This window comes from Meriones unguiculatus, chromosome 11, assembly GCF_030254825.1.
Source record: "Meriones unguiculatus strain TT.TT164.6M chromosome 11, Bangor_MerUng_6.1, whole genome shotgun sequence".
NCBI lineage: Eukaryota > Metazoa > Chordata > Mammalia > Rodentia > Muridae > Meriones > Meriones unguiculatus.
Genome location: NC_083359.1, coordinates 6,520,350 through 6,535,965, shown reverse-complemented (window position 1 = coordinate 6,535,965; position 15,616 = coordinate 6,520,350). Strand labels below are relative to the sequence as shown.

At 45.2% G+C, this 15,616-nt stretch overlaps 1 protein-coding gene across 1 annotated transcript in view; it reads right to left on the bottom strand.

The window, feature by feature from the left end:
* The window catches only part of Myocd (myocardin), a 48,542-nt gene that overhangs the window by 12,777 nt on the left and 20,149 nt on the right, over positions 1 to 15,616 (bottom strand). Inside the window, exons 5-8 of the mRNA XM_060363496.1 lie at positions 14,252 to 14,377; positions 9,353 to 9,648; positions 8,445 to 8,598; positions 52 to 948 (exon numbers count right to left, since the gene is read on the bottom strand). Coding sequence (XP_060219479.1) covers positions 52 to 948; positions 8,445 to 8,598; positions 9,353 to 9,648; positions 14,252 to 14,377 — 1,473 coding nt within the window. The remainder of the gene's footprint in view (positions 1 to 51; positions 949 to 8,444; positions 8,599 to 9,352; positions 9,649 to 14,251; positions 14,378 to 15,616) is intronic.

Here is a 15,616-nt window from a genome sequence, read left to right as displayed (position 1 = left end):
CACCTCCTGCCTTCTGAAAGATCCAACCCCGGCGAGGCCACTCGTGCTTACCTGCGCGCACCCTTGGCTGCTGCTAGGTGAGGAGACCCCATGGCTCTCTCTCTGAGCCCCAGAGGATGAGGCCAGGAAGTAAGGGTTGTTGGGTGATGGAGGCAGGCTGATGTGCTGCGGGCTCTTCAGGGCCCCCAGGGGCGAGTGCTGAGGGGAGCACTGGGGGCTGAGGAATGTGGATGAGAGTACATGGGTTGGACCTGAGGGCTCCACACAGTGAGGCAGCAGCTGAGCAGTCTCGCAGGCCGGAGGGGGACTATCGGAGCCGTGGCCCTGTCCCTTTCCGGATGCCTGCTGGGCTGCGAAGGGGCAGCTAGAGACGTCTTCCTGCTTGATGGTGGCGCCCAGGAAGGGCAGGGGCTGCTGGTCTCCGCAGCCGCTCTTGTGCTTCTGCAGCTGCATCCTCAGCTCCTCCACCTGCCGCTGCTCCTGCCGCAGCTTCCAGGTGAGCTGGTTGATCACCTTCTGCTTCTCCACCAGCATCTTGTCTTTCTCAGAGTCTAGCCCGTCAGGCTCTGAGGGCCCGGAGCCCCCGTTCAGGCTGCTCAGCAGGCTCTCATCGGTGCAGGCGGGCACCGGGGACGCACGCAGGCCGAAGCCAGGAGACACATCAGGGAAGGTGTCCGGCAGTGACCCTGCGGCCGACAGGTCAGACGAGGCGGGGGAGATGGGTGGGCTGGAGCTGGTGCTGCCGAAGTGGTAGAAGCCTGATGGGGAGGACTGATAACTGGGCAGGGTGTTGGGCGTGACGGGAAAGGTGACAGTCGTTATGTCCCCGAAGTTCGGCACAGGATTGCCAGCACAATCCTGAAAGGGTCGAAGCCGGTCCACCAGCGCCGTCTTGGTGCCTGACACCGGCAAGCCTCGTATTCGGAGCTGTTGTCTTAACTCTGACACCTAAGGGAACCGGGGCTCCATTAGTGAAGTGTCGGGCGACAGTGTATTTGTATTTGTTATGAGGGGAGCTTTGTGATTCACCCGGGGAACTTTACAAAAGTCTATCCACTTCTCTTTTAATATTTCTTTATAATTTCACTTCTGCCTCAGATTTAAACCAATTTTACCAACTCTTAAAAATAAAACACCTTAATCTCCTAGTAAGTCCGTTATAATGTGAAAATATTATGAATTTTAAAAACACAGGGAATATGCCTAAGTTGTGGAGTAAGCGCTGAGCTACAAGGTCTGCCCGGAGCATCAGCCATTCCCATGACTACAGGGCCATCCTGGACCCAGAGGCCACCCCTGCTGCTCGACAGAAAAGACAGCTATCACTAACTCAGGAGTCGAAAATCAGTTCAAGTATGATATGTATAGGACGTCCATCATTTCACATCACCGTAAATAAAAAATAATCACACATGGAGCCCCTGTAGTGAATGCCATCTGTGCCTTGTTTTTTTTTATGGCCACAATCAAGGGAATGCTTTTCTTAACTCAAGAGTAAAGTCACCTAACCATAGCTCTCCAACCCGGGATAAGCCTTCTTCATTTCTGTAGAAAGCTGGTGTCTTCCTAGGTTTAGACACACAAGTCTAACAATAATCAGCAATAATTATCAGGCATTCCGGCTTCTTCTACCATAACAAACCTAAACATGTACCTGCTAGGAAATACAGATAGGGGCCCATCCTGGAGTTTGGCTTCAGTAGGTCTTGGATGGGGACCAGGATCACCCATTTGTAACAACCCCAGGGAGAGATTTATGCCACTGGTCTTGGGTTAGACTTTGAGAACAAGACTTCATGTGAACATAATTCGGGGTGGAAAGAATGGGGAAGATTCTGTACGTGTGTGTGTGACGGTGCCTAAACACACATGAGTATCTGTTCAAGAGATGGAACCCAGGGCCTTGCATATGGTAGACCAGTTGTCTACTCTTGAGTCACCCTCCACCCCCTCAGCCTCCGGGGTTTGGGTTTTATCTTCCATCTGTCTAGCTGGCCTCTGACCCCCAATCCTCTGGCCCCACCCCCTCAGGGTTGGAACTACAGACATACCTCACCATGCCAAGCTCTAGGTTGACTCTATTTTAATTGTCATGACAGGGTGAATAGCAATTGCGTATTGAAGAGAGTGCGCGGTGAAAAAACCAGGCCCTTCCTGTTCTCAGCTCCTTGATCCTCTGCGCTTTCTTTCTGAAGTGGGATGTTAATCCCTGCCTTATACATTTTTGCAAGGGTATACATGAATTTATAAAAGCACTTGGAATAGTGCCTGAAAAATGGTTGTGCAATATGTCTATTATTATTATAATGATATACATGTAACTAATTAATTGCCACATTCTTATAATGTTCACAAGTTGCAAACTATGAAATATATGGGATGGGAACTGATTAAATAAAAATTATTGCAAATGATGGAGTCACAAAGATCCACTATGATCAAAGCTATGGAAGTTTGTTGACACTTCATGATAAATAATTGTTTATAGCTTATTATTAACAGAAAGAAAGTTTGAGTTGTTCCCTGTTTTCTCCTTCATCTGATGTCCATCCTCTTTGCCTTTCTGAATGGGGATTGAGCATCTTAGCCAGAGTCCTCCTTCTTGATTAGTTTCTTTAGGTGTACAGATTTTAGTAGGTTTATCCTATATTATATGTCTAATATCCACTTATGAGTGAGTATATACCCTGTGTGTCTTTCTGCTTCTGGGACACCTCACTCGGGATAATCTTTTCCAGTTCCCACCATTTACCTGCAAATTTCATGATCTCCTTGTTTTTTTATTGCTGAGTAATATTCCATAAAGGCTCTACCCTGCAGGGTATCAAAGCAGATGCTGAGACTTATGGCAAACCTTTGGGCAGAGTGCAGGGAATCTTATGAAAGAAGTGGGAAATAGTAAGACCTGGAGAGGACAGGAGCTTCACAAGGAGAGCAACAGAACCAAAAAATCTGGGCACAGGAGTCTTTTCTGAGACTGATACTCCAACCAAGGACCATTCATGGAGATAACCTAGAACCCCTGCACAGATGTAGCACATGGCAGTTCAGTGTCCAAGTGGATCCCATAGTAATGGGAACAGGGACTGCCTCTGACATGAACTGATTGGCCTGCTCTTTGATCACCTCCCCCTGAGGGGGGAGCAGCCTTACCAGGCCACAGAAGATGACAATGCAGCCACTTCTGATGAGAACTGATTGTCTAAGTTCAGAAAGAAGGAGAGGAAGACCTCCCCTATCAGTGGACTTGGGGAGGGGCATGCATGGAGAAGGGGGAGAGAGGGACTAGGAGGGGAGGAAGGAGGGAGCTACACGGGGGATACAAAGTGAATAAAGTATAATTAATAAAAATAAAAACAACAAAAAAGAAAGTTTGAGTTGACACAATTTTCAATAAATTAAATAATGCATGCTTACATTTAAACTTCTGCTGCTGATAACATTTCAGCATATAGTGACTATATATAGTGACTATATGCTGAAATGTTGTCTGCTGTATCATAGCCTTTACTGCATTTCCTAAATAGTCCATTTAGACATATCACTCTTATGATAAGGCCGCAGGACACAGGTTTGGGGCATAAAAGCAAATGAAGTAATCATAAAATATATCCACCACAAATATTTAAACGTTGATAAAGCACAAAAGTATCCACAAAATGCAAATTAAAATAACAATGCTTAGACAGAAATCAATGGCAGCATAAACAATAAGTTATTAAAATGAAAAAAAAAACATCAAGTGTGCTTATCATTATAAAAACAAAAGGGGAGCTGGAGAAGTGGCTCAGTTGAGAGCACAGGACCCAGGTTTGATTCCCAGCATCCACCCGGTGGTTCACAACCATTTATAACCCCAGTTCCAGGGGATCTGACACCCTCTTCTGATCTCTGTGTGCACATAGCACACACATGGTACACATAAGTACTTGTGGGCAAAGCACTCTTACATATGAGATAAATAAAGAAACAAAATTAATAAAAAGAAAAAGGCCACAACCTAATATAGAAACACATAATGCATCTGATCCAGCCTTTTCAAAAACAAAACATAGTTTTTTAAAAATCCCATAATATCTGTGTATAATCATTAGCGATTAATGAAGTATGGCAATTAAAATAAAAGGCATATTTTCATTCACCCAGTGACAGAAGGGAGTAGGAGCTTTTTTATATGAGCAAAGCGGCAGGGAAATGAAGATCTTAGCAAGCTGACGGACTTTACTGCCTTCCCATTTATGCAATGTCTGGGAGCTGGTGAGTTGCGCGCTCTCTTAACCTACACAGGGACACACACATGGGGGCGCATCCGTGTGCAGCTGCTTCAGCACGTGGCTCTACGGGACACTGTCTAGGAGAGAAGAGTCTGGTAATATCCTTCCACAACTTTAAAAGATAGGAATGTGGTTTTGGTCTGTTTGTTTGCTTTTTTAAGACATGGGTTCTCTGTGTGTAGCCCTGGCTGTCCTGGAACTTGATTTATAGACCAGGCTGGCCTTAAACTCACTTAGGTCTGCCTGCCTCTGCCTCCTGAATGCTGGGACTAAAAGTATGTACCACCACATCTGACAAAAAGGATATTAATGTATTTTAAATCAGCAATTTAATATGTATGTCATTTTCTGAGAGAAATGATCAGAGACAATAACAGAGGGGTGTACAGAGGGCACGAAAATCTTATTCTGACAACATTTGGCAGCAAGTTAAATGTCCAGGAGTGGATTACTAGCCAGGTGATGGGGTGATTTGCTGTTGTTAAAAATATAACTTTTACTGAATATTAAAAGTTATGGGAAATGTTCATGGCGTGTTAAGGAAAGCATGTCAAATTTATGGGCGGCATAATTATTTAAAAGTAGTTGTCAAACATAATGTGGTCACATATATTTCAGGTTGCAAGAAACATAACGTCATGTTTTCTCTGGCCTTTGTCGATTAAAATGCCATTTACTTCAGTGCACACGATCGGGTTTCAACTTCAAAATGTCACTTTGCAATCAGCTCCCCGCTCTGAGGAAAGCACCGCAGCCACTTTTGCTGACATCCAGCATGCTGCTTCTCTTCGTGGTCCTGCTAGACAGTTTTTCCCCCCTTTCAAATTTCCTGGTTTGAAAAAGTGCAAGATGGCAACCCATTATTGTTTTAATTTTGAGTTACTTAAAATTAATGAGGTCTACACTTATTTTTAGAATCTGTTCTTGCACCGAATAATTTAGGCTACATTATTAAATAATGCAGATCACGGTCTAAAATAAAAAGAATACTTGTTGAGTTCAGTTTCCTTAACATCTTGGATTATTTGCCTGTGTGGGCTTTCTTGAGATGAAGGCTTGAACACACACACCTCTTCCCCACGTTCACTGGTGTTCTAATTATTGGTAACTTTAAATCATTTATTATGGAACATTTCTAACACGCTCAAAGGTAGATAGAAGAGCCTGAAGCTCTCATATACCCATCAAACAACTTCAGTTGCTATCAGCTGGTGCCAATCCTCCCTCCTTCTCACGTCTCTTCAATTGGTTTGAGGCAGCACAGCTTTGTAACTACCTCCAAAAGAAAACCTCTCTTAAACACGTAAATAATCGCACTATATAGATCACCTTAAAATGGACAATTTCTTAATTTCCAGCAAATATATTCCCCAGTTTTCAGAATTCTTAGTTCCTTCCCTTCCTCTCTTTCTCACACACATTTAATTCAGTTAGAAATAGGATTTTTAAAAAGTCAATATGCTATGAAAAGCCTCTAATAACTCTGTGTGTGTGTGTGTGTGTGTGTGTGTGTGTGTGCATGTAGGCCATAGGTCAACTTCGAGCTATTTCTTTTCTATTTTCCTTTTTCTTTTGAGAGAGGGTCTGTCATTGTCCTGGAGATCGCCCAATTAAATTAGACTTGCTGGCCAGGAAGGCCCAGGGGACACCTCTGTAAGGAGAACCCCACCTCCTCTCAGACTCTGCTTTTACCTGGTGAAACATTTTACTAAAGAAACTCCGCCCATACTCAATTACTTCCTAATTATCTGGAGGGAGGATCCCCTTCATGAACCCCTCATTCTGCCCCCTCTGCAAATGTGAACGCACCGTGAGTGCCCTACAGTACTCTCCCTCCCCTCCCCCTGCTTCTTCCCTTCCCACTCATGTTTCCTTTCTCTCTCTTGATCTCATTCACTTTTCTAGGTTCAACTTTCCCCACTTAAGCAAAGGATTCTATTATGACCCCATGGCCGGCAGCACACCTGAGTTGAATGAGATTAATGTGTTTCTTTTCATAGAAATGGGCTAGGTCTTTTCTGGGTTGCTACTCAGCATTTCCAACCCGATCCTTCTCCTTCAACCCGGCAATCCTGCCCTTGGCATAACTTTCCCAGGACTCAGCGGCATAACTCCCCCCACAACCAGTGAGGGGTTGAATCAAGCCGCCCCCCTTCACTCTTTCTAGTCTCAGCTTCCACAGTAATGGCAGAGCAATCGGTCACTTAAACTGGAGCCCCATTTCACCACTTACAAATTGATTAACTCGCCTGTAATTGAATCTCTTTAAGACTCTGGCTTTTTATTTTTAAGTTTAAAAAAAAAAAAAACTGGGCTGATAAGACTGACCTTACAAAATAGGAATCCACACTGAGTGGCTAGTTAAAAAATGCTATCGACTGTCGCCATGACGGCCATGTTCTTGACCACATGATTGCCAGCAGTGCCCAGTTCTGAGCTTGGATACACAGGGGAACCACCTTTGGGGTCTCTCCTGTGCTAATGCCAACACCACTTCTAGACTATGTTTTCTCTGGGGTTCTCCAGCCCTACATGATCCAGGACCCTTACGATTTCATTACTTAGCTGCAAATAATAATAATAACAAATATAAATAATGACAACAATTTCATTATGGCGAGATAAACATAATGCCAAGTTTAGCACTTGGCATTACTGTCTGCGAAGTTTAGCTTTCAGCAAGCACGTCCATGCTGCCTTCTCTCCCCAGAGCTTTTTCATCACCCCAGCTTGAAGCGATGTCCACGTTAAGCAGTTACTTACTCCCTTTGGTACTTCTGAGATGGTCCTGGTAACTTCTCTTCTACTTTCTGTCTCTACGCCTGTTCAGGCATGACTTAAGACAACCCACCGGGCATCTGGCCCATTGCACCTGGCTTATTTCACTTAGCGTAAGGTTTTCGAGGCAAGATGACATCTCTTATCTCTGTGTATGTATGACTTGAGGAGTGGAGGAGCTGACCTCATGGATACAGAGAGTGTTATTATACATTTATCACCTTCACCTAGGTGTGGAGACACCAGACAAAAACAAGCCTAGTGTGACCTGTAGAAGCTGTAGAAGAAACGGGGGAGCCTTTGATATCAGGATGTATCTTATTGGCTCTTGGCAGCCATGGAATGTTTTTCAAATTGAAGTAGTTCTACTACTGTCACACCACCCCACAAAAAAAGATAAACCAAATTGCTCTCTGGGGGTAAAAAGTGGAAATGAGGGTAATAATAAGGCCTGATAATGGGGACATGGCCAGGATTGGCCCAATGAAGGCTATGAGGATCATGAAGGATGGAAGATTTTAAAGAAAAAAAAAATTACATGGTGGAAATCCCTGACAGTGTGATGGGGGGGGGTGCGGCTGTGTTCCTACACTGCAGAAACTGGATCCATCTTGCTCAGTCCTGATGTGGATACTGGACAGAAGGGTGAGCGTGTCAGTCTCAAGGACTGCTTTGAAATATACCAGTTTCAACTAGAAATCCAATGTTATTTCAGTGAGTGTAGATCCCCATTGCCTGTAATTTGTGATAAGCTGCTGGCAGGTCTGTGCCATTCAACAAACTGTCACTTCAGTACATAAGTTCCCAGATTTGGGAACACAAAAGAACAGGATATTGTTTTAAATTGTATTGTTGTTAGTGGCTTACTAACAATGTGTCTTATTCAGCGAGGACCAAGATACTTATTTAACAATATCTTCATTGGATAAAATGAATTAAAAGCACTCAACTTCCATCAGTATTTTCTAATAGAAAGGCTATTTTAAAACTCAAAAGCTTTAGGAAGAAAGATGGACACATTAGCTACATGGATTGTTCTTAGCTACATGGTTTCTGTTTTTCTATTTTGCCAGAGATTGCCAAAGGTTCATCATGAAATTGACCATTGCTTTAGAACATTCTGGAAACTTTATAAGCTACACACTTCTATGTCATCCTGACTGATTCTTAGTAACTTAAAAAAAGAGCAAATAGAAGCTCAAACATTCTGGGGAGGCTGAAGCAGGACCTGAAGGTTAGGGTTTGACCATGCATTCTGCAACACCCTTGGGTTTCTCCCACACTGTCTCCCTCTTCTACTGTTTTACTCAAGAAATCACATAGCAAAGATTCTGATGCTTGTTTAAAAAAAAGAAAAAGAAAAGGAAAAAAAAATCACGTCAAATCGTATACCTTGAGATCATCCAGGTTTGGTGGAAGGGGGCCTGGCTTGAGAGAACAGACACCAGTTTGTCCAGAAAGACTGGTTTTGATGGGGGACAGGGGGGTGTTGCTCAGTGGTGTTGAGGAAGAATTCGGATTTCTGACCATCGATTCATTTGGTTCTCTGAAAAAACAAAGAGGCACTTACAGATACAATCAGACCAGTGTCTGATTGTAAGTTTAGAACAAGTCACAGAGTAATTGCCTACAAGGATCAGGCAGGCAACAAATCAGTAGAAGATGGGAGAAACAGTAGCCTGAACTAGACAGCAAATTGCAGAGACCTTCCAAGCTTCATTTTGAGGACACAGAAAGGGGGTGATGGAGACTGGGGTAAGGAGAAGCATGCGATTCTACCTGGGACCTAGGTGAGGCACTATTCTGGAGGGGCCCGAGACTGCTGTGTGCTTCTTGATCACACTCTGCTTTGGATATGATTGAAACTGTGACCCAAGGGCAGCCAAAAGCAGGTGAAACAATCCTTGGCTTAATTTTATGGGAAAGGATTTTGACCACCTAGGTATGAACAGGACCTTGTAATACAGGCACACAGCCTGGGCCCAGGGACTGGTCTCCAAAGCTGTCACTTAGCTTTTTAGCAGTGACCTCGAGCAAAGTCAGTTCTGCACTCTCAGACAGTGCACAGTTTTGTTCAGAAACACTAAGAGTTTTCCTTTCCTTTAAAGAACCTTGATTTGTTTGCTTCCTGTTACCCTTACGGTTCTGAAAATGTGTGCATGGTGTCTAAAGAGAGTCACGGTCCAAAAATGCCAGACAAGGACGCAATGTAACACAGACTGCACTGCTCCCAAGCCTCAGGCAAAGAAGCCATCCTCTACCTCTGCCCAGAAGACTCCACCCCAGCTCGAAGCACTCACTTGAGGTTTGTTTGGTGCACCCCAGGGTAGTTGAATCGCTGCTGCTGCTGTTGCTGCTGTTGCTGCTGCTGCTGCTGCTGCTGCTGCTGCTGCTGCTGCTGCTGGCTGAGGATCTGTAGCTGCAGGAAGAGCTGCTGTTGCTGGAGCAGCCGGGCGTAGGCGGAGTCCATGGGTGGGGGCGACTTCTCTGCCTTCTGATCTGGGGGGATGTACTGGTGGTATTTGAGCTTCTTCACCTTCGGCTTGGGGTCCTTGGGCTTTTTGTGGCGGTTCTTACTGTCCCCCAAAGACTTGGACTGCAAACAGAAGGGAGACATGGCCTGTGTTTTTGTGATAGCGAGGAGGTTTTCCTCAAAGCTGGCATGGTACACAGTTTCCCACAGCGTTCAGATATCAGATGAACAGATCTGCTGTTAAACGCTCATCACCGGGCCTGGGTACCTTCCACCTTACAAGGGGCCCCTGGAGCTTCCCTGGCATGGAGTCCGATGGAAGCCCGCATTTCAGGGTCTTCTGTAAAACCTATAGATAGCTCAGCACTGTGATGTGAGATCGCTCCTGAGAGTGTGTGCAAGCACCTCAAGTTGAACACATAGCAAGCTGACTTGCTGATGACACGAAGTTGGATGAAGTTAACATTGTCGCTGCAGATCCAGAATGAGGTTCTCAGACCCACACTCACCTGCATCCTGGCCTTCCCCTCACCTTCAAAAATACCCATACACAGAAGGAAGCCGCGCCCTCTGAATTACTGAGTCTTCACGATGGGGAGGGCTACCCGCCTGCTGCGCCCTTCCTAGGAGTCACACATCACACACCCTGGTATGCGCACAGTGTGGGAAGTTCAGGGCACAACTTTGGGAATGAAAAGAAACACGGGAATATTATACCTAAGTTTGCATGTCTAAATTTTATCACAAATAAGATGGAGAAAATATTTTATTTATTTATTTACTTTTTATTTAATGTGCATTACTGTGAAGATGTCAGATCCCTGGAGTTACAGACAGTTGTGAGCTGCCATAGGGTGCTGGGAACCGAACCCAGGTCCTTTGGAAGGACAGCCAGTGCTGTTAGCCACTGAGCTATCACTCCAGCTCCCAGAAAATATTATGTAATTTGCATGTTAGTGCTTAATATAAAGCGCGTAGACAGATAGGACCTGACTTAGGAGGCAAAGCCAAGCCTCGAGTTTCACCCCCAAACTCCAGAATGGTGGGCTTCCACTGGCTGTCTTCTGCTCTCCATACATATGTTGTGGCATGTATGCAAGCGTTATGTATACATCCATGTACACACATGGTATTTTTTTAAAGATCATAAAAATAACAAGCATCCTTTTGGAGGCCAGTTCTATACATAACCTTCTCTGGAAATCAAAAGGCCCTCATATACTAAGGTACAATAAGTCTATTATCCAGTTGAAAAAAAATCAAACTAAATTTTATTTTATTTTTTTAATGGTATAGCTGGATCTTTTTTAAATTTATTTTTACTATTAATTACACTTTATTCATTTTGTATTCCCCCATAAGCCCCTCCCTCCTCCCCTCCCAACCCCACCCTCCCTCCCCCTTCCTCATGCATGCCCCTCCCCAAGTCCACTGATAGGAGAGGTCCCCCTCTCCTTCCTTTTAATCTTAGTCTATCAGATCACATCAAGAGTGGCTGCATTGTCATCTTCTGTGGCCTGGTAAGGCTGTTCTCCCCTCAGGGGGAGGTGACCAAAGAGCAGGCCAATCAGTTCCTGTCAGAGGCAGTCCCTCTTCCCTTTACTTTGTAACCCACTTGGACACTAAACTGCCATGGGCTACATCTGTGCAGGGGTTCTAGGTTATCTCCATGAATAGTCCTTGGTTGGAGGATGAGTCTCTGGGAAGTTCCCTGTGTTCAAGTTTTCTGGTTCTGTTGCTCTCCTTGTGGGGTTCCCATCCTCTCCAGCTCTTACTATTTCCCACTTCTTACATAAGATTTCATGCACTCTGCCCAACAGTTGGCCATAAGTCTCAGCGTCTGCTTTGATTGTCTGCAGGGCAGAGGCTTCCAGAGGCCCTCTGTGGCAGGTTCTTAGGTTGTTTCTTGTTTTCTTATTAAAGGAGGTTGAAAGGTTGAAAGCTAGGTGTCAATTTGGAAGGAAAGCGCAGTACCACTATTGTACAGAAGAGGGCGCTCCTGAATAGCTGGCAGGCACAGTGTCCAGGGCCAGCCTCCAGACTTCATTGCAAGAATCACATCTGAGCATGACTGCCAGGGAACCTACAATGTTGCTTACTCAGATTCAGGCACCCTATAGCTGCAGGCACTTGTGTTTTCTGAGTCTTCCTCTTGGAGACTGCTGGATAATAAATGGAAGTATACTGTGGGCTTGGTGGCTTGATTTCTCTCTACTCACTAATTGACTGGCCTTTTGGTTAATTAGTCAGACTTCTGTGCTGGTCGAGTTTCTGCAGGGTCTAGTGACCAGTTTCCCAAGGCCTAGCTGCTGCTCAGACCTCATCCCCTCAGGCTGGCTTTGACTGGGGTAGGGTTGTTTTGCTGTTGACTCAAGGGTGCTGAAGATGCCTTAGTTCCCCTTAGTATAGGTAGATGCCTTAGTGTAGGTACCAGGAACATCCCAGAAGACAGTGTGTGATGAACATTATTGGCCTAACACAACTGCATGGGTTCATTCATTCTGTGAGCACAGGGATACTTGGGCTCTATTTGCATGTTTGCTTTTGTCTTTGCAACTCACAGGACACAGGAGGTGCACACGGGTGTTTTCCTAAACCTGTATCGGGGATGGATACACTGTGGTGTTCAAGTCCCAGGCTGTGGGATTCATCAGCTGGAAAAAGGAAGGGTGTACCCTATGGCTAGAAGTTACAAGACTTCCTAATGCAGCACGGACTCAAATCTGTACGCATGCACACACATACACACACACACCTTTACCAAATTACTGGAGACAAATCTTCATCATAGTACCTGAGTCCCTCCCCAGCTATGCAACCCCCTGCCTCTCTCCCTTTCAGCTTGCTGCCACCCGCAACCACCTTGCTGCCTGACTCCAGCTCACTTTCAAAGCTGGCTCCAACTTTGGAAAGTTTGTGTGCCCTCCTTACTTAGCATTTCAAGGCTGCAAGACAGTGGTCACAGCACCAGCTGAGGGAGTGAGAGAATGAGATCTAACCTTCACTCTCTAGGCTACTGACTACCTGACCAGGAGAGCTCCTTTTACTGTTGAGGTAAAAGGCAAGGAACATTTCTGTACATTCACAATTTTGTGCGAACACCATCTCTATCTGTTCCCATAAAATTCCCGTGGCAGCCAAATGAATGCCTTGCCTCTAGGTAATCACACTCTCCCCTCCCCCCAGCTCCCACAACTGGCAATCTCAGTCTTGTTACGTATGCTTCCTTCGGGCATTTGTATAGATGAAACCCCACCGAATATACTCTGTGTGTGGCTTCCTGGGCTTGATGTGATGTCTGCAAGGTTAGTTCATGTTGTGGTAGCTGTCAATACGGCATCCATTTTAAAGGGCTAAAAAAATAATATTCATTGGCATGGCAATACCATGACTTTGTTCATCCGTCTGTTGGTGGGCATTTGGGTTGGTTCAAGTTTATGAATATGGCGAATGCTGTTGTTGTGAAGACTCAGACACCGTGATGGTTCCTGATGGCCTGACGACCCAGCAGGACTATAGAGGACGGGGTGATGTTCTTACTGGTTTGTGACTCAGCATTAGGAAGGCTGAGAACCGCTGGTGGGTGAACCGAAAGGTGATGCCTCTTCAACAGTCGGTGGTGAGGTGTGTACCATGCAGAAGGGCTGGGAAATCATCTATAAACAAGCCACCCTGGGGACCAGTGCAGTTTGCATGGCTGTGGCTTTTTATTTTTTATCATTTAGTCTGTTCCTCCTCTGGGCCCCTAGCACACCTTCATAGTATGGGGGGGTTGACAATTTTACTAATTTGAATTATGCAAAATTTAAATACTGGACTAGCAATACCACTATAATTCCTCTTTATACACAGCTTTAAACCATTTCCTCCTCCATCTAACGAGCACAATGCCATCTACTTGCATGATGAAGCTATTACTTTTTTACTGGTTATTACTTTGATTTACAGCTTAACAAATTCCCATAAGGGTTGTCAGCAGATACCAAAGGTGGAACTAGAGCTGAAAAAAACAAAACAAACAAACAAAAAAAACCAAAAACGTGCTCCCAACCAAGTCCGGGGGAAGTGGACTGGCACAGAGTATTATAAAAAAGCCAAATGACTACCCAGTGCTCAATTAGGAGACAGTACTCTGCAATGACTGGAAGCAATGCCGGGGAAATTAAGTAAAAAATATAGTAGCGACCTCTGGCCGTCGCCTGTGACTCTAACTCCTCCCCCGCTTGTTTCCCGAGTGTGTTAGGGCTCTTGCAATACCCAAGGCCTCAGTGCTGCTCCCTTCACATAAATACTACTGCTCTGGGAGTGTTTTATGGCCCCTTTAAGTCCTGTGTGTGTTAGTCAGCCGTGCCTTTCTTCAGGGTAGCTTGGGGAATCATTTTTTAGTTTGTGTTGTGTAGTTCAGGCTGACCATGAACTCACTATTTTCCCTTCTGAGTGCTAGCTAGGATTACAGGTATGTACTATCTTGCCTGGCAAATGAAATCCAATCCAGAGACTTGCTGGATGAGCTCTGTTCCCAAAGCGATACATACAGGATTCCTCAGTGCTGAGAGTGTATGCACGGATGGTATAGTCCCCCTTGTGACATGTCTAGTGGGCTAAACCTGTGTGTGGGTCCATGTAAGCCTCCTCATGTCAACAGAACTGACTTGAAAAGCTCTGCGTCGCATGGCTTCAGTGAGCCCGGCCTCAGGCAGAGGCTGTGGGCTAGAGCAGTCCGTACCTTTACAGCAGTGTGCACAGGGACAGGGGTGCTGAGGGGGCCAAGCCCCTGCTTCCCAGAGTCTGGCTGCTTGCTTGGCTGGGAGACGGCGTCGTTCTTATCACCTTCTGAGCTGGGAGCCAGATCCTGAAATCCAAATTGTAGTGTTACTAGGGCACAAGAATAGGTGCCGCAGCACTCTCCTGCTTTCACGCCAGCTTCCCGTCCTGGTAACGCCAGCGCTCCCTGCGCGAGGCTGTCACACTCTGTCACCCACCCCAGGATGCCTCCGAGAGATAACTGGGCAACCGCAGTACCATTTCCAGAAGACGGGCGCACTCCTGGATCGAGCTGGGCAAAGTGGGACATCTGGTCACCCTGAGGGAGAGCTCTGCATGATAGCGAGACTGAGAGAGAAAGGAAAAGGGCAGAACAAGAGTAGAAGTTCTGACAAAAACATAACAAGCAAAACGTGGGCCTGCCTAAATCGGTGCGCTAGTATGTGTGAAGAGAGAACTACATATGCGTTTCATTGCGCAGAAGTGTTTGTTTATATGTGCGTATATAGATAGAATTATGAATATGTGTCTCAGTGTGTAGGAATACGTGTGAGTGTATGCATGTATATTTATAAACATACACGCCTCTTTGTTGGGCGTATAATGTGTGCAGAGATGTGCACACATCTCTGTGTGTATATGCATGTGTACATGTCTTTGTGAATATGCATAGTGACACGTATGTTTGTGCAGTAGTAAGTATGAGTACATTCCTGGGCACGTGCATACGTACATGCATGAATGTATGTGTACATGTGTGCTGATTACATGTGCATATATGCATGTTCATATTGCACACACATGTGTGTGTTTGTGTTGGTTATAGATGCGTATGCATGTTCAGACTTGTGTATATGCATATGTTAGGATATAAATATATAAACACGTATGCTATACATCTGATGTATATGTGTGCCTGTGAATACATGTTAAATATGCATGTTCATAAAAATGTATATGTGTAGCATGTAGGTATGAAAGGGGAAAATTGCCAGAATATAGAAACAAGTTAATACGTGAGTACATGTGTTTGTACCTGGGTATTGGATCCATGTATTTGGATGTGAAGGGTCTCACACATTTTTATAAGAGGTATGCTTCTGGCTGCTGGGGTTTCCATGAAAAGAATAATCATCTTTTTTCCCTACACTCCTATGAGTCAGCTCAAAGGGGTGAGGATCCTTACCCCCTCCTGGCAGGCCAGAGCGGAATTTTTCAGTTCTCCCCTGAACCTGGCATCTGTCACAAACTTATGGGCTGCTTTTCTCTCAGATCCTCAGTGTTCTTTCCCTTCAAACACGGTTGCTGAGAGAAAAGACACGAGGCA